Source organism: Puntigrus tetrazona, chromosome 13 (assembly GCF_018831695.1).
Source record: "Puntigrus tetrazona isolate hp1 chromosome 13, ASM1883169v1, whole genome shotgun sequence".
NCBI lineage: Eukaryota > Metazoa > Chordata > Actinopteri > Cypriniformes > Cyprinidae > Puntigrus > Puntigrus tetrazona.
In genome coordinates this window covers 20,702,482-20,721,807 of record NC_056711.1, presented here as the reverse complement: position 1 = coordinate 20,721,807, position 19,326 = coordinate 20,702,482, and the positions used below count along the sequence as shown (strand labels likewise).

Sequence of the window (19,326 nt, the reverse complement as noted above, 5' to 3'; positions counted from 1 at the left end):
AGATGGTTCCAGAACGTGGTACTTGTTCCTCTGTAGACTCTGAGCAGTGTTTAGGGTCGTTGTCTTGTTGAAAGATCCAGCTCCGGAGCAACTTCCACTTTGTCACTGATTCCTGGACATTGTTCTCCTGAATCTGCTGATATTGAGTGGAATCCATGCGACCCTGACCTTTAAGAAGACTCCCAGTCCCTGCACTGACCTCACAGCCCCACAGCTTGATGAACCTCCACCCAATCTTACCGTAGGCAGACAGTGTTTTCTTGAAATGCCGTGTTTTTCAGCCATGCATAGCTTCCCTTGTTTTGCCCAAATAACTCTATTTTAGTTTGATCAGTCCACAGCACCTTATTCCAAAATGAAGCAGGCTTGTCCAAATCAGCTTTAGCATAACACCGTTTGCGGCGTGTGCAGAGAGAAGGCTTTTTCCTCATCACTCGTCCACAGCGTCTCCTTGTGTAAATGATTATGAGATGATGCTGTAGGTCTTTGGAGCCGGTCTGTTGTCTGACTGTGACTCTTCTCACCATCCTCTGCTCATCTGAGATTTTCCTTGGTCTGCCACTTCGGGCCTTAACTAGAACCGTGCCTCTGGTCTTCCAGTTCCTCACAATGTTCCTCGCAGTTGAAACCGAGAGCTTAAATCTCCGAGACAGCTTTCTGCATCCTTCCCCTAAACCGTGACGTTCAACAATCATTGTTTTCAGGTCGTCTGAGAGTTGTTTTAAGGCTCACTTTAGAGAAGATGCAAAGAGAAGAAACGCTTGGCCTCCTTTAAATACTTTCTCATGATTGGATTCACCTACGTGTTGAGGTCAAGGGTCACTGAGGTTACCAAACCTATTTTGAGGTCTAATAATGAGTGCTAAAGGTATTGAAATCAATAAAATGACAAGGGCGCCTAAATTTATCCACATGGCTAATTTTGTTTAAATAGTTTGTGCACACTTCCCATCAATCATATCAAGTTTGTTTCACTTCTCAAATATCACTGTGTTTGTCTCCTGTATATTTAATTTCTCATCAAAAGGGGTGCCCAAACTTTGGCACACCACCGAAACGATCAATTATATGGGTGTGTATGTGGTGGAGGAGTCGGTGTTCACCTGCGGTCTGCATCCGGTTCAGTCTGATGCTGGGTTCACTCAGGACCTGCTCGAACGTCCTCAGTCCTCGAAAGAACCAGTTCTCCGCTGTTTTGGGCCCGACCCCGAAGACACTGCTGAACAACTAAGCCACAAAACAACACACAGGTCACCACGCGCACACACACACACACACACACACACACACACACACACACACACACACAGTGACAGAGAGCCTCACTTTACCTTCATAGTCCGATACCTCTCGTCCTTCAGTATCTCTTCAACTCTGGAGGAAGAGCCGCATTCGAAGATCTCCTGAAGACAGAGACGTCAGACACGCTCAATCCAGCTCAGCTGTTATGATTACACACACACACACACACACACTGCGTCCTGGTTAATTGCAGCTTAATAAGTCTAATGAAACGCTCGTCTCCCATCGCTGTTGTGAAGATGCTTTATAAGATGCCGTCTTCCGGTCTCTCGGCCCGCAGGGAGAACTCTCAGCGTGTTAATCACATCCAGAGCGCCTCGCTTCCACGTTCATCACCCCGTGATCGACTTCCCCGTCAAACGCGCTTGCCATTAATCCCAGGAGCTACTTAAACTCAACACGTCGACCCAGCGAGGAGCAGGCGAGCGTTTCAGGGGGAACTGGTCGTTTGATTGTCTGCGAGCCATTCGGTTCATCATCGTCGGAGAAACGGAAACGCCGCTGGCAGCCACGGAGGAAAGCGGCGTCGCTCAATTATTAAGAGCTAATTGTCTTTCGTCTTTTAAAACGGCGTATTACAAGCTCTTCCTTGTATTCTCCAGACTTCGGCTGTCAGACGAACACAAACACACGAGAAATATTCAACCCGGCGGAGGAGAGGCCCTCGAAAACATGAAAACAAGCACTGAATAAATAAATAGAGAGCAATTCTTTTTTTTTAAAGAATGAAATCAGATAGAGGCTCAGAAAGATGGAAGAGATGCGTTTTATTTATTATGTACATGTAAAAATGTGTTTATATCATAAATAAATATTTTCTAAATATATACTTTGTGTATGCATTTATATATACATAATAAATATACACAGTACACATGCATGTAATATATATGTATATTTATATATTATATAAATATAAATATAAATAAATGTTAAATAAATACATATTTTTATTATATATATTATAAATATACATAAATAAGTTTAAATATATATATATATATATATATATATATATATATATATATATATATATATATATATATATATATATATATATATACACACATACACACACACACATATACATATATATACATATACATATACATATATACATATATATATATATATATATATATATATATATATATATATATATATATATATATATATATATATATATATAATTTTCATAGCTTTATATGATTATAATTTTCATTTCATATTCATATATAATCATATCCTGTCTATAAGAGCAAAAGAGAAATATCTGAAATCTCTCAATATATTAAGAAATCCTGAATATTAGGTCAATTTAGGGCCGTAAAGCTTCATTTAAGCATGATTTAATTTGCCATTTAAGAAAGTATTTGACGCACTGCCTTTGATGTGTGCTCGTCTGAATTAAGAAAAACGCTAACAATTAAAATGCTGCAACATTCATCAGGCTCAAATGAGCATAAATCCAATTTATTAAAGGACAATTTAAATGATATATTGAGAATTTGAGGGGGAAGTTAGCTTAACTGTCATAACAAAAAACAAAATCAAAATAGTTTTGTCTGATCTTCTGACTTCTTGTGTCCCTGAGGAAAGACGCAGCTCACCTCTATGATGGCCCGGCTGTGTTCTCCGAGGCAGGGCAGACGCTGCGTGTCTTCCAGACGTCTCAGGGCCGCCGGGAGGCTCTTGAGCACGGACACGGCTCTTTTGAACGCCAGGCTCGGGCCCTGATTCCCACCGAACTCCAGGTTCTCCGCCAGCACCTCCAACGCATCCTACGGAAATCACACGCCACTCCATTATTACAAGATCCTTCTTAAAACGGCCCTCCTTGCCGAAAAACTGAAGGACCCTCAGATAAATGCAGGTCGGTATAACGAATGCATTGAACCACAAAACCCAACGAAAACTAACTCATAATAGTCCTAAAGTGAGCTTAAAATCTAAAAAAGATATTATAAATCATGTTTATAGATACTGAATAAATTAATCAATTTAATTCTTAAACATAAAAGAAGTAAATATTTCACACACTTTTTTAAAGATAGTTAAAAACGTGTATGTAATTAAATATAATGTTTAAAAAACACACATTTGTTTTATTTCAGCAAGTTGCCAAAGCTAAATTAATTGTTTAAAATAAATGACAATTATATAGACATGTATTACTAAATAAATAATAATAATAATAATAATAATAATAATAATAATAATAATAATAATTAAAAAAATATAAAAATATGAAAAACAACCCCAACAAAACCCGCAAAAATGTAAATATTAGGGGGAAAACTAATTTAATCATTTTTTACAATCAAATGAGCATAAATGACAAGGTTTATCACATATTTTCATAAATGACCATTTTAATTAAATTTCAACGAGAATTTAAAGGGAAATTTGCTTAATAATCATTATAATAATAATCTTATCTAAGAATATAATTTACTTATTTTGCTTTTAAGGAGAAATGCAACAGGAGATGAATTATGAAAAACTAAAATAAAACCGTGCTTTTGCTCATTTATTATAAGCTAATTATCTTCCATTTGTCTTTCATTTTTGAAGTGGCAAAATATTACAAGTATTTGTATACATTAACATAGATTAAAAAAACTAGCAAAAACAAAATCCAAATTTTAATGCAAAAAAAAATTGTAAAATAAAATAAAATAAAATAAAATAAATATATATATATATATATATATATATAAAAATTAACTTTTACAATGTGCAATTCCAATTAATGATTAGGTTAAAAAAAAGGCGAACTAAAATAATAAAACAATAAAAACAACAAACACAAAAAAATATATATATATATATTAATATATAAATATTTATTAATATATCATTTATTTATTTTGAAAAAAAAACAAATAAAAACTCCTATATAATTATATAATACTGGATATAAATCATATATGCTGTTTTGATAAATACATAAATATATATAAACTGGTAAATAATATATTTCTCTGCCAGGACCTCCAGAGACGGTGGAGAATGACAGGCGGAGATGAAGTGTGAAAAACACAGAAAACATGACTGAGGAAAAAAAACTGTAAAAAGGTCAAATAAAAGGCAGCAGGAGGGAGGAGAAGAGATGAAAAGAGAAAGTAAGTCAGGTGTAGATTTACACGGTCTGTGCAGCGACCCGAGCCGGCGGAGGACAGCTCTGTGTTCTTCCCATCATGCCGTTCTTCAGATGACCTCACAGCGACTCGTGGCTCTGTGGTCAGTCGAGAGGAACCGCTCATTGTCCGCTTGTTCACGAGCGCTTCCCCGAGGACCGGCAGCATCGCATACGCTCTTCACAACCGAGCTTAAACTGTTCTTCTGAAGAGGAAACCATTCGTTCAGCTCGCTACGTTTCTCGTTTTTTTATTTTGGGCCTACGATTAGATGCGATCCTGGAGCACAAAACCAGCCAGAAGGCACTTTGAGGATTACGCATCGCCTGAAAACGGAATAAGTACGCTTTCCATTGATGCACGCTTTGTTAAAATACGAAATGACTGAAAAATATTGAGAAAATCACCTTTAAAATGTATGCAAATTTAGTTCTTAGCAATGCTTATTAATGATTACATTTTAATACATTCACAAAATATCTTCATAAAGCACGAGCTTCGCTTAATATTTAAATGATTTATGACATAAATGAAAAATCTTTTGACAAACAAAAACTTTTTTTTAATGTAAATGTAGCTAAAATAAATAGTTTGGTTCTTTAAAGGAAAAAGAAAAATCTCTTTTTTTACCTTCCAAAATTTAAAAAAAAAAAAAAAATAAAATAATAATAATAATAATAATAATAAATATATATATAATAAAATAACATTTCAGTGAACTATATTATAATTTTGTACCATAGACTGTCTATAGGAGCAAAAAAGAAATATCTGAAATCTCACAATATATTCAGAAATCCTGAATATTAAGTAAATTTATGGCAAATTAGGACCATAAAGCAATATTTAAGCACGATTTAATTTGCCATTTAAGAAAGTACTTGATGCCCTTTGATTTATGCTCGTACTACATTTCTATTTTTGGGCTACAATTAGATGTGATCCTGGAGCACAGAACCAGTCACAAGTCTCAATTTTTCCAAATCTGATGATTATGCATCGTCCGAAAAGGGAATAAATAAGCTTTCCATTGATGCACGCTTTGTTAAAATGAGAAAAATTGAGAATACAGCCTTTGCATTTATGCAAATGACGTTCTTTGCAATGCTTATTAATGATCAAAAATGAAGTTTTAATACGTTCACGGAAGCCAGTTCACTAAATATCTTCATAGAGCACGAGCTTCGCTTATTATTTCAATGATTTACGACATAAATGAAAAATCTTTTGACAAACAAAACGTAAATGTAGGTAAAATAAATAGTTTGGTTCTCTGAAGGAAAAGAGAAAATCTCTTTTTTTACAAACTAAAGAACGCTCCTTCGCCAAAAAGAAGCTTTTGTGGAACAGAAGGGTTTTCATGTTTTGGTGAGCGTTTCTTTTAAAGGTTTACTTTTTAAAAGGAGAATCGGCTCGATGGTGTAAGTCCTTGCAACTTAAACGACATTAAACTGAGCCCAATTTCATCTGGAGTTAAACTAATGTAAAAAGAGATTCTTGATCATATAGTTTCTACAGAGTACAGGTCCGGCTGGTGCGTTTCCTCGTACGCCCATATTTGGTTAAGTTCCTGTCCTTATTGTTTCATTATTAGTCGTCGTTTCATCCTTACTTCTCCATGCCTTGCGTTTCATCCGGTTTTGAATTGCGCTTAAGTTTATAAAATGAGTCAAAATAAGCAAACTTGGGTCATGAAATATGTGGTCAAAAGTCTGGACTTATTGCAGTCGTTCTCTTTTGCTCACCAAGGATGCATTTATCCAGTCATTAATACAGTAAAAATGTTAATATCGTGGCATTTGACAGCTTCTGTACGTATTTTCATTTAAAAATGTAAGTGATCCCTTGAAAAAAAAAAAAAAAAAAGTCTAAAATAGATCAGTGGTTAAAATAATTTATCATCATACTTAAATTTAAAAAAAGCCAAAAAAAGTCAAATTAATTCTATACTATACATAAAAAACTCATCAAAAAAAAAGAATGCATTATAGATTGTAATATATTGAGATACAATGAATTTGAAGAAATAACTAAATATACCGTAAATAACATACATTTTATTCAACACACACACACACACACACACTTTTTATCAACTTGCTCAAAAGTACAGTAAGACCTGAATATTGTGACAATGCAATTTTACAAAACTGGAAATATACGTTTTCTATTATAATTTATTTTACTTTTAAAAAATGATTCCTGGCGTGGCTGAAGGACATACGCTGTGTGCATAACCAAGGGAGAAATGCTTTTTAAGAGTTTCCAACGCATGAACGCTACGAAACGACGCCTTTATAACTTCACAGAAAAGTTCTCTGAACATTTCCCGGGGATCGGGACGTCTGGAAGGAAACTCTGAGGAGAGTGTGCACAGGTTTAGTGTGTAAGGTGTGCATCAAGACACACAGCAGCTCTGTTCTCAGGACGAGAATGTGACCGGACTGATTTAAAAACCCTCCAGACCGGGACATACACCACACACACGACACACACACACACACACACACACACACACACACACAGACACACACACACAGAGACACACAGACACACACACACACACACACAGAGAGACACACACACACAGAGACACAGACACACACACAGAGACACACAGAGACACACACAGAGACACACAGAGAGACACAGAGACACACACAGAGACACACACACACACACAGAGACACACACACACACACACACAGAGACACACACACACACACACAGAGACACACACACACACACACACAGAGACACAGACACACACACACAGAGACACACACACACACACACACACACAGAGACACACACACACACACAGACACACACACACAGACACAGACACACAGACACACACACACACACAGACACACACACACACACACACAGAGACACACACAGAGACACACACAGAGACACAGACACACACACAGACACACACACACACAGACACACACACAGACACACACACAGAGACACACACAGAGACACAGACACACACACACACACACACACACACACACACACACACACACACACACAGAGACACACACACACACACACACAGAGAGAGACACACACACAGAGACACACACACACACAGAGACACACACACACACACAGAGACACACACACACACACACAGAGACACACACACACACAGAGACACACACACACACAGAGACACACACAGCACTGGTTAATGAGAGCAGCGGGCTGGTAATGCCAGAGGTCACGGGGTCGAGTCCTACTGCAAGTGTGTGTGTGTGTGAGGATGAGAGTCCCGGAGTGTGAGAACAGCAGGAGTGTGTGTGTGTGTGTGTGCTCCTGCTGTGCCGAAGGAGTGCTGGCGTCTCGCTGAGAGCTCAAGACGAGATCTGCAGCTCTAATGAAGACGTCTGAACACACACCTGCACCGTAACGCTATGAAAAGACGTTAGCATTGAGTGTATGATGAACGAGTCTCTGCAATAACACCGTGATGTTCTGGATTTGTTTGCTGAAGCCCACCTGTGTTGTTTCCCCCCGATCAAACTCATATTCTGGGTTATGTGAGCATCGTGCACCGAGCATGATAAACACTGTAGACAACGACGGCCCGGGGTTTACCGTTTCCATCTACAACGACCGCTTTTATTCATTCCCAATGAATCGATTCATTCATTTGATCAGAAATCATCATTGCTCACCGAGGCTGCATATCACATACTAAACATTACTGCAAAGAATTTGTTTAATTTATTAAATTTAATTTTATTTATATTAATATTTTAACAGATATGTACATAAAAACACAATATTTTAAATTATAACAACGTCACAATTTTGTAGTTTTTATTGTATTTTTGACCAAATAGACAGCATTGATGAGCAAAGACTTTTTTTTTTTATTTAAAATAAAAAAATTTTACAATACAGTGCTGTCAAACGGTTAATTGTATCCTAAATAAAAGTTTATGTTTGCATAATATATGCATGTGTACATTTATTTTTTATTTGTGTGCATGTACACACACTATATAATTATTTGCATGCCTGTATTTATATTTACAGAATTTATATTATACTATAATATAGAAACAATATTTTTCTGAAATGCATACATGCTGTATATATACACAAAATAAAATGAAAATGCATTATAAAATACAATAAAGCATGCATAATGTTTTAATAACACTTGTGCTTTTTATAAAGTTAGACGCTCACTCTCTGGAGTCTTCTAGTTGGTCTATTATTATTATAGTATGATCTATTCCAGATAACCTCGTCTCTAAACAAACCTTAAAAGCAAAACCTCGACTGTCTGTGTCAGTCTCTCCCGCCAAAGTGTGTCGTTTTTACCCACAATCTCCGCAGAACGCAGCAGATGTAAGGTTTGAGACGAGGGCTACGTGCAGGTAACCCTCTCCTGACTCCAGGGACAATCTGAGTCGACTTCCCTGCCGATCCTTTATCCATGCCGGAGCGACTCCAGAACCGGCCTCTGAAAATAACGGACAAGCCACAAAAAGGCTTTCATCCACGCGGCGGCACACATAACGACCGGCGTATCCGCTGCCGTAAGATGGAAGATGTAAACAGCGGCCATCGGATAACACCGAGCTGGCTTTCATTAGCAGCCGTGGCTGGGATTCGTTAGAGAGACATCGATCGGGAAAGACCTTCTCGGGGCTGCTGTGGGCCCCGGCTGTGGCTCCGGGGCCGAGAGATGAAAGCACACGACACGCGACGCCCGCTCGTTAATGTCTATTTACACCCTCCACGTTAAATCAGCCAGCATTTATTCCCACACACGCTTCTCTGAGCGCTTTCACAGCGTGACGGTCAGGGCTTCAGACGGACGCAGGGACGGAGAAAACTTTAAGAAAGTAGAGTGAAGACATAATGAGGGAAAAAGAAAGAAAGAAAGAAAGAAAGAAAGAAAGAAAGAAAGAAAGAAAGAAAGAAAGAAAGAAAGAAAGAAAGAGAAAAGCCATAGTAACTCAGACTTTAGATGTTTAGATAAATAATATATCTATCTATCTATAAATATAAAAATATACATTTAAATATATTTAAAAAAAAATTTATATGAAAAAAGGAGTCAAAAGTGAAAAAGGTTTACTTTAAAAAAAAAAATAAGTGAAATAAATTGTTGTTTTTCCCAAAAAATTTTAATTCCAAAAAAATACAATTATTTGCAATTTCAAACGTAAACATCAGACATTTTCCCCACTTTACTACATTTACACACTAAAGGGTCATTCATTGTAACAAGAATTTATGTATTAAGTATGCATGCTAAGAAAATAATATTTTTTATTTTTGCCATTTAATAATAAAGATAAACAGTTGATTTAAATGGTGTTTTTGCAACACATTGCATTAACATTGCAACGAAATCTAGAACACTCTAGCAATCAAATACTGTGGGAATAATAATAATAATAATAATAATATTATAAGCGATTGAATAATTTAATGTATATTAACATGTAAAAATCATGCCAAACCAACCGGAAAACACTCAGCTTCACTAAAACTACTCACGATCAATTATGCACAAAATTTAATCGAAATTATTCAAATGATTTGAGATTCACAGTAAGTTTGACTGATCTATTTTTTAAAAACTGAATTTTGTTTTAAAGACTAGCAGCTTATGTAACAGACCAAACCTACATAAACTCAACAGTTTATTTAAACTAAAGGTAACACATATTACTAGAATATTAGTCATTTATTACTAGTAATTAAGCACATATTAATGCTTTATTTCTACTTTCCTAATACTACTGCACTAACTATTGCTAAAGAAAGGTCAATAGTGAATAAGTGCTGTCAAAATAAATATGACAAAAATATTTACTATAAAGTCACTATTTCCTTCACAATATTACTACTTCCTCAAAAAAGACTTTAAAATGCTATGGAAGCCCGTTTCTGCCACTGAATAATAAAAAAAAATGTTATTGCGACTTTTTATCTCACAATTCTGCCTTTTTTCGCAATTATGACTTTTTTTATTTATCAGACCTGTGAGATATAAACTCGCAATTATGAGAAAAAAAGTCTGATATAGGAGATATAAAGTCGCAAAAAATTGCAAGTTCTCAGAATTGCGAGTTTATGAGTTCGTTTTACCAAAAATAAATATTGCACAATAAATTTTGTAACCTATAACGGTTATAAACATCATAGAAATATGTCTTGGGTCACATTCCGATTTTGAAGTTGATCGCAAAAACTTAAGTATCCGAGAAAAAAACAACAACTCCCAAACGGATCGAATTTATGCATTTTCTTGTTACAAGCGCATGCATTCGTGTCACATTATAACTTCAAAGACGTTACATTTTTAGACACGTTAAGTGTTTAAAATCTCAAATGAGAACTAATTTAATGGTCAGCGTTAACAATGCATTACAGGTTAAATAAAAGCATAATAAAAATAGTAATAATTGTAACTAGCTAGACACTGACGGTAAACTAGTAAAACACCTCTGATTTACCAATGCATTGAGGTTTACTGAGCAAAGTGCTCAACCACAGCTATACGACGACGCAAGTAGACCGATTTGATGCAAAATATGGATATATAAATATATAAAAAGGCTAAAATGCACACACATGGCATTTGTAGTCAAGACAAAACAGATCGTGTCTCTCACAAACACCCTGAGCTCATCTCACCTCCTCCTGCTGTTCTTCAGCTCAGTCATTATTCTCAATAATGTGTTTGTATTGCAGGTGTTTTTCCTCTCCTGGCAATACACAATCAAGTCTCTGTTTTCCATTAAAATATCATATTTGCCGGCGAAATACAGAGGAGATTTTAATCTGCGCGTCTCGATTACGGTTCACCTCACCCTGTCAGTCGGAGCCGTTTTCCCTTTCATCGTAATTGATTTATTAACGTCGGCGAACGCCAAATACGAGTCTGCGTAAATGTCAAATCTGAAACAAAGCGTATTCTCACACGGTTTTCCTCTTGATTAATGTTCAAAGAAGCGCAACACATCAGCTGTAATAATCAGCGAGCGACGCCTTGCGCATCCGAAAGCCCTTGAACCTCCAGCGTTCGTCAGTTCTGGCACCGAACGCGCTCCTTGTGCCGAAACTTCTGGCAGCGTCTCAAGAGTTGCTTGTAATTTTCCCTCGCGGAAGCCCAAGGTGAATCTGTTAGGGGTTTATGTCGGAGCGCCACGTAAATATTTAAAGCAGAACATGACTAAAGTTTTGCTCGACGACTGATAGCAGGCCTGTAACCTTACAAACAAGACAAAACCAAAGCCTTCTGGTGGAGTTTCCACTTCTTGTGAGAACAAAAAATGATTGGACCCTATTTTTCTACCGGTTGACGTGATGAGGCACGTCAGATACACACAGTACAAGTTTGACTAAATTCACCGATTATAAAAGCTTACTTCTAAAACTAAAAAACATATTTTGACCAAAGATGAACCAAGATAAACACCCTGGTAACTTGTTAACCACCATTTAACGACACTCTAGCACCCAAAACACCCTTGAAATCACTTAGCAACGCTGCGGTAACCGCTCAGATCTCCCTAGCAACCACTAAGCAACTTCCCGGAACCCAAAACCCTCGTTAAAAACCACTTAGCAATGCCTTGGTAACCCCGTGAACAGCTAAGTAACCGCTTGGCGACATCCTGGCAACCACGCGGAACACCCTGGAAACAATGTAGCAACCACTCAGGACTCCCTGACAACCACCTAGCAACATCCTGGCAGATGGAATCCACGTGCATCGTTTTATTGAGATGGACAAAGTCAAAAGGGCAGTGGTTAGAGATCGGAGACAGGGTTATCGGAGTCAAACCAGAAGCAGAAACAATACCGGCCATAAAAGTGTTACGTATGAAACGACAGAAAGAAGAAGAAAAAATGGTCCCTACCCTTTTCTGACATAAATGGCTGTGTTTGTCATGAGAAACGGCACAGTGTACAGCCCTGCTGAAAAAAAACCTATAGATCCCTGCCCAAAAGAAGGGAATTGCATTGGTTTTTAATGGAAAGTATAATGGTGTCTATTGGTATGTAATGGATTCTATTGGTGGGATGTTAAAACTTACTGGAAAAGTGCCCAAAACATGCTACAAAAAGGAATTTTTGTAATAGTTTTACTGGAAAAGGGTATTTTTGAGGAAGCAGCTAATGGGCATTTTAATGGGTGTGTGTGTGTGTGTGTGTGTGGTTCGGCCCCCTTCTGTTAGGTCCATACTGTGCTGCATGTGGACCAGTGATTAAAATAACTCAGGAACACTGTGATGTCTGTTTTAAAAAATATCTCAGTGTCCTTTCCAATCTTCGACTTTGATTATCAGCACACACACGAGCGTTTGTACTCACTGTAAAGATCTTATTGTGGTTATCCAGTGTCGTTCGTCTCTGGCAGGCGTACGGAGACAGAGCAGGCTCGGGTTTGGCCGACGGATGCGCGTACGACCTCTGATCCACAGCGGGATTCTGTTCACAAACACAAAGAGAGAGAGAGAGAGACTCAAATCAATCAGAAGATGTTCAGTTAATATTAGATCACAATTAACAAGTGGCATAAACCAGTTCACAAAGCCTCTCGATATTTACATATAGAATGATTAATGGTGTTTGGGCAAAACAAGTAACTGCTTGTCATGCAGATCTGAAAAAAAAAAAAAAAAAAACATTACAATAAAGGAGGGTCCATAGCAACCACCCAAAATACATCTGGAAGACCTGTAAAATTACATAGAAAAGCCCTAACAACCATGTGGAGTACCCTAGCAGTAGACACAATTGCATACTGAGTACTTAGCAACTACACTTTCTAAAAATCTCTTAACCACTCTCGAAATAGCATAGCAACACCCTAGCAACCACCTACCACTTCTTAGGATCATTTATGCAGGTAAACGGTCACATTATCCTCTGAACACGTGAGAGCATGCGATTATACGTTCATCTCGTCACACAGGAACAATTACAGACATTTAGAATCAATTACAGCCTTATGATTTACAATTACAGCCAGCAGCTCAAGTTAAGCCCTCGTGAATTGACATTTGATTATTCACCCCCTCCTGATTCACTGAGGGATTACAGCTGCAGTGTCAGCACTCTGGGAATTACTATATGCAATTACTGTACATACCAAATGTCAAGCACCCTGAATACTCGAGCAACTGCAAAGACACATGATAGCAAAAACCTTCTTACTACCCAGAAACCCTAACAATCAACCAAGCAATGGCCTGGTAATCCCCTTCGAAACTGCGTAGCAACACCCTGACAACCACCCAAAATACACAGGCAACTCAAAGCATATCGTGGCAACCACATATTAACTACCCAGAAACCCTTACAACCACTAAGCAACACCCTAGTATTCACGCTCACAACTGAATAGCAACAACCAAGCAACCACTCAGAATACCCTAACATCTAGAACACCTTACACAGAGTTACATACCAAATACCTAGCAACCAACATAAATACAAATCTAGTAACCACTCTCGAAATAGCATAGCAACACCCTAATAATCATTCAGAATATATTCTAGATACCACCTAGAACACCTTAGACACAACTACATACCTAGCAATTACCCTAGAAACTGCTTGCAAGACCCCTTGCAACACAACAGAAATGACATAGCAATTCTACACTGACCACCCAATACTCCCTATCAACTGCATAGCTTCGTCCTAGTAACCACACAGAATACCTCAGCAAAAGCCATATTATGGCAACCACATAGCATAGCAACACCCTAGCAACCAACTAGAATACACAAGCGATTGCAAAGCCATATCATGGCAACCACATAGCATAGCAACACCCTAGCAACCAACTAGAATACACAAGCGACTGCAAAGCCATATCATGGCAACCACATAGCAACACCTTAGCAACCAACTAGAATACACAAGTGACTGCAAAGCCATATTATGGCAACCACATAGCAACTACCCAGAAACCTTAATCACCTAGCAACCCCCCCTTTGAAACTGCATAGCAACACCCTGACAACCACCCAAAATACTTAAGCAACTGCAAAGCCATATCATGGCAACCACATAGCATAGCAACACCCTAGCAACCAACTACAATACACAAGCGGCTGCAAAGCCATATCATGGCAACCACATAGCATAGCAACACCCTAGCAACCACCTACCACTTCTTAGCTTCACAGCAGGATCTTTTGCGCAGGCAAACACTCACTCATCACATTATCCTCAGAACACGCACGAGTCCGGTTGCGCCTGCTAATGAGCGTTTATCTCGTCACACAGGAACAGGGCAATAACGACAGGACCTATCAGAATCAATTACAGCTTTGCGATTTACAATTACAGGCAGCAGCTCAAGTTTAGCCCTCATGAATTGCCGTTTGATTATTCGCCCCCTCCCGACTCACTACGGGGTTACAGCTGTAATGTCAGCGCTCTGGGAATAATTGCTCGATGCAACGGGAGTCTGTACCCCTGAAAATGACCTGCGCAATCATCTCAGCACATTGCGATAATGGCCGATTCAGAGATTCGGCGGGGAAAGCGAACGCTAGCACGCTGTTCTGACCGCCAGCTATTTTAGAGGAGTCGGGGATCTGAATGAAAAGAGGCCTGATATCTTCACTCCCCTCCAGCACAAGCATCGAGCGCTCAGAAGTGAGAGAAATCAGAGCCATTATTCGCCGTCAGGGGCGTCACCTCCTTCACAAGCATAAAGAGGCTGCATATAATACCTGTATGATGACTATTTCAGGGCAAATCAGAAACTAATCTGGTCCCCCATTAAGTTATGATAGTTAAAGGCACTTTCAGATTTAATTTCCCTTCCTGTGACACCAGACCTCGCTGTGGGTCTCTGACTTCACATGCCTTTTCACTGCCACTCAGGCAAAAATATTCATTTCCAATGTCTAAAAAAATACCCTCTATTTTGTCCTAGACTGCGGTAAGATTGCATGGAAAGAAAATGGTGACTAAACGAGGTCTCAAACTGCTCTGATTTGCCAAGTATATACTCCAAAACCCATCTAAAGTCCTTCATATTTCCTTCAATTAAAGTCCTTCAATTTGAGACATTTTTACAATTATCTCTCCAGATCTATTACACATTTCAGAATGTCGAAATAATAAATAATAATTTCAAAAAAGGGCCTAATATTACTCAAATTGATTACGTTTAATTAATAAATACATTGAATCAGTTTGTTTATTTTTTGATGTTGTTGTTTTTTTATAAATATAAAAACAAACTTTAAACTTGTACTAAGACTGAAATATAAATGATATATATATATATATATATATATATATATATATATATATATATATATATATATATATATATATAACATTTTTTTTTTTTAAAGCACACAGGATTACTAAAATATAAATTAAATTTAGATTAAAGTACAAAAATTTCTAAAATGCAAAATTAATACATATAAAAATAAAAATGATAAAAGGCACATGACATTATGTAAAATAAAATTATTTTAAACAAAAAGGAAAAAAAAAAATTTATATTTTAAACTCTCTCTGTGTGTGCGTGTGTGTATAAATATAAATTAGTATTTAATACAGAATATTTAAGCTCAGAGTTCATTTCCATGTCAACCTTACCTAACTGTTGCCAAGAAAACTTAAAAAAAATTGTATTTAAAAAGATACCGATATTTATGTTTAGGCTTCTACATGGTCAATGTTCAGTTAATCCTACACCAATTTTCATAAAATAAATTAAATTGTCCAAATAAAGTGAAAATGGTCTGAGCATTTAACAAATAGCTTTTTTTCCCAATTAAGGCAAAAGACTTCTTTGACTTATTAATGGCTCTCTAAAGCAAAAATGCATCATATTTACCGACAAAGCGTGACGTGTTCCAGCAAAACAGGCTATTTTCGGAATCAGCGGCTCAAATTATCAAGGAAGTAGTACTTCTCATGCTGCGCGCCGCTTTGGGAGCAAATGAAAAGCGTGTTACGTCTGACACCAGGGGGTGCAGTCACCTCTGGAGGTCAGACTCTTCAACCGTCCGAAACAATGAGCAGCTGAAATGAATGCAGGTGAGAGAAGCGTCTGCTGAGGGTTAATGGCTAACACTTGAGCGGGTTAATGAGATCACACCCTGAACAGCGGCCCGGCTCGGGTTCACATCCCTCCTGATTAGGCCTCCGCTTCCTCTCCAAGTGCATGACTGATAGCCAAACAGATGTCTCTGAAGACACACACACTCTCGTTTGTGATCATCCCATCCGTCTAGACGGCAGAGAGAGGCGTGTTTATCTGTGTTTCTTACAATCGGTACGAGTCGGTGGACGTAAAGGATGCAGCTTGTCTTCAGGAGAGAAAGAGCGAAGGGAGAACGCCATTTTTAAAGAGCTAATAAAGGCTGCTTCTTTGGAAATGGTGCATTTTACCTCATTGTGCATCTTTATAAAAGTTCAGAATCCAGTGCTAAAACTATACCTATTAAAAAAAAAAAATTGTATATTTTAATATAATATATTAATTATATATATATATATATATATATATATATATAAATAAATAATCAAATTATATAAAGATCAAATAAAATAAAAATCTTAGATGAAAATCTTAGATGCCTTGGCAAATAACTAAAATAAATAAATAAAATATATATATATATATATATAATGTCTTGCACTCATCTTGCAATTATCTGACATCTTTGCATGAGAAACAGACCCAAAGTTAAACCATCCATTGATAAATCTCCTCCTCAAACCTTATTATTTGTCATGTTTTTCATCCGTCACGCAAAAAAATCTGCGACATAAAATGCAGTAATGCATCAAAGCATCTTGTAAACGACTCTGAATATACTTTTTTTTTTTTTTTGATCATTTTGGAGACCGATTCACGGAAACGGAAGCAAACAATGACAGACGTCTCATTTTTGCCCGAATTATTCCTTTAATGTCGCAGATCAATTACTGTCTTCCGCATCATTACCTGACTGATATTCGGATCAATCAAAGCGTCTTCATTTAAGCCGCCCCGGTCGACGCCGGCCCAAAAGCAGCTTTCGGGACAGCCCGCGCTCGTCTGCATCCCGCCGAGGAGGAGACGGAAGATGAATGGGGTTTGTGAAACAGGCGGCATCTCTCTTTATTTGGGGCACATGCGCTGCGGAAGAGCCCGCGGTGTCTGAGAATAAGTCTTCGGCGTCGGTTAGCGATGCGCTACGAGGCCCGGCGTCGCGCCGATGCCTCTATTTGATGCTGTATTAAGCAGCGCTGCGAGGCGGACAGGCTTTACGAAATGGGCTTTTGCCACCAACATGTGCTTTTGACTTTAAAATGGTTGCATTGGGACGGAGAAATGCAGTGGAAGTACACGTATTGGTTTAGAGCGGCCTCGTGAACATTAGTCGATCCGTGCAGATTTCTGGGTCATTACGGCTCATTTTCGTTAAAATTTCTTCTCCGGACGTTAACTGACGGACTGCGGTCAGCTCTCTCATTCTGACGGCACCCATTCGCCGCAATGAACACAATGCCGCACGTCTCCAAACCAGAGGAAGAAACAAATTCATCTACATCTTGCATGGCCTGAGGATGCAAAGCTGTATATATAGGAGTAATTTGCGTTCATGAGGTTAATAACGTTACGTAAACAAGTACAAGACCCGTTTTGATTACCGTAATGAAACATCCTAACTGCATTTAACATGTTCAGCGTCAACATTTGAACGGTTAACGCTCAAAGTAAGCAGCGTGTGAGCGCATGAATATTTAACGGGGCCAGCGGTGATTCGATTATGATTTTAGCACTACATGAATCAACCTAGATGCCATATTTCACCCGCGGTGCATGCAGCAGGCTGCGAAGTCTTTATGTTTTAGGTCACATCTGATTTATACGTGTTTTAGAACAGCAGAAAGGTCCATGAGCTCACAGTTTTTTTGGTTCAATGCCTGATATAAGGTCTAGAAATGAACACAAGGTCAAGAAATTTGCATTGTTTATTCTACGACAACAAAAATTTTTTTATTTTTTTTTAAAAGCCTTCAAATTGTGCAACACGTTTCTAAACGGGACTATAGTGCTTGTGGGTGACATTAAACAAATCAAGCCAAAAACGCGCACACAAATTATTCTCAAACGTTCAGGGAAAACGTCTTTTGAATACACAATAAAAGCTGAATGAAGTTTAATAGTGGTGATGTTGAAGTCGCGGTGAGTGAAAGTTGTGTGCAAAGTGTGTAAGAATCACAAACAGTTGTTCGTCACAAGGCTAAGATGTGTTATTTTAGCATGTTTGCATACGAGTTTGAAGTACATTTTAGATTTAGATTTTACTGTAATTTTGCCGTGCTTGTCATTATGTATTTTTTTCTAACCCATGCATTGGAATGCAATTAAAAAAGTGAAATAAGTTCAATATTTTATTTTATATTTGGGTCTGAGGGTTAAACACATGAACCCCGAAAGCACACAGTAATGCTAATAGATTAGAAAAAAACGCAACTGAACATTTCCTAGTCGGGTAACAAATACTAAAAATTTTAGGCATTTTTTTTTTTTTTTTCCAATTATGCAGTTACAATTTCGCACGTTGAAAAATAAAACGGTGTCAAATCACACACTCATTAAAAGTTCAGACAAGGTTCAATTTTACGCATTTTCGCATCTGTAGCAAGCATTTAAAAAAAATAAATAAAATAAGTAAAATTTCAGACAGCACCGTTACTGTTATGAGATCATTTTATTGCGGTTTTCTGACCCAAATAATTTTTGTTGTAATTATTTTTACTTATTTGTTGCACTGTGATGTAAAAGGCTTTTCTTTTTAACATTTGCTGATTGCCACCGTTCTTAAGGTTATTTTTAAGCATGCTCAACCGTTTATA

At 37.6% G+C, this 19,326-nt stretch overlaps 1 protein-coding gene across 1 annotated transcript in view; it reads right to left on the bottom strand.

The window, feature by feature from the left end:
- The window catches only part of dntt (deoxynucleotidyltransferase, terminal), a 29,879-nt gene that overhangs the window by 4,060 nt on the left and 6,493 nt on the right, over positions 1-19,326 (bottom strand). Inside the window, exons 3-6 of the mRNA XM_043254781.1 lie at positions 12,804-12,920; positions 2,913-3,083; positions 1,332-1,403; positions 1,104-1,227 (exon numbers count right to left, since the gene is read on the bottom strand). Of these exons, the coding sequence (XP_043110716.1) occupies positions 1,104-1,227; positions 1,332-1,403; positions 2,913-3,083; positions 12,804-12,920 (484 nt within the window). The remainder of the gene's footprint in view (positions 1-1,103; positions 1,228-1,331; positions 1,404-2,912; positions 3,084-12,803; positions 12,921-19,326) is intronic.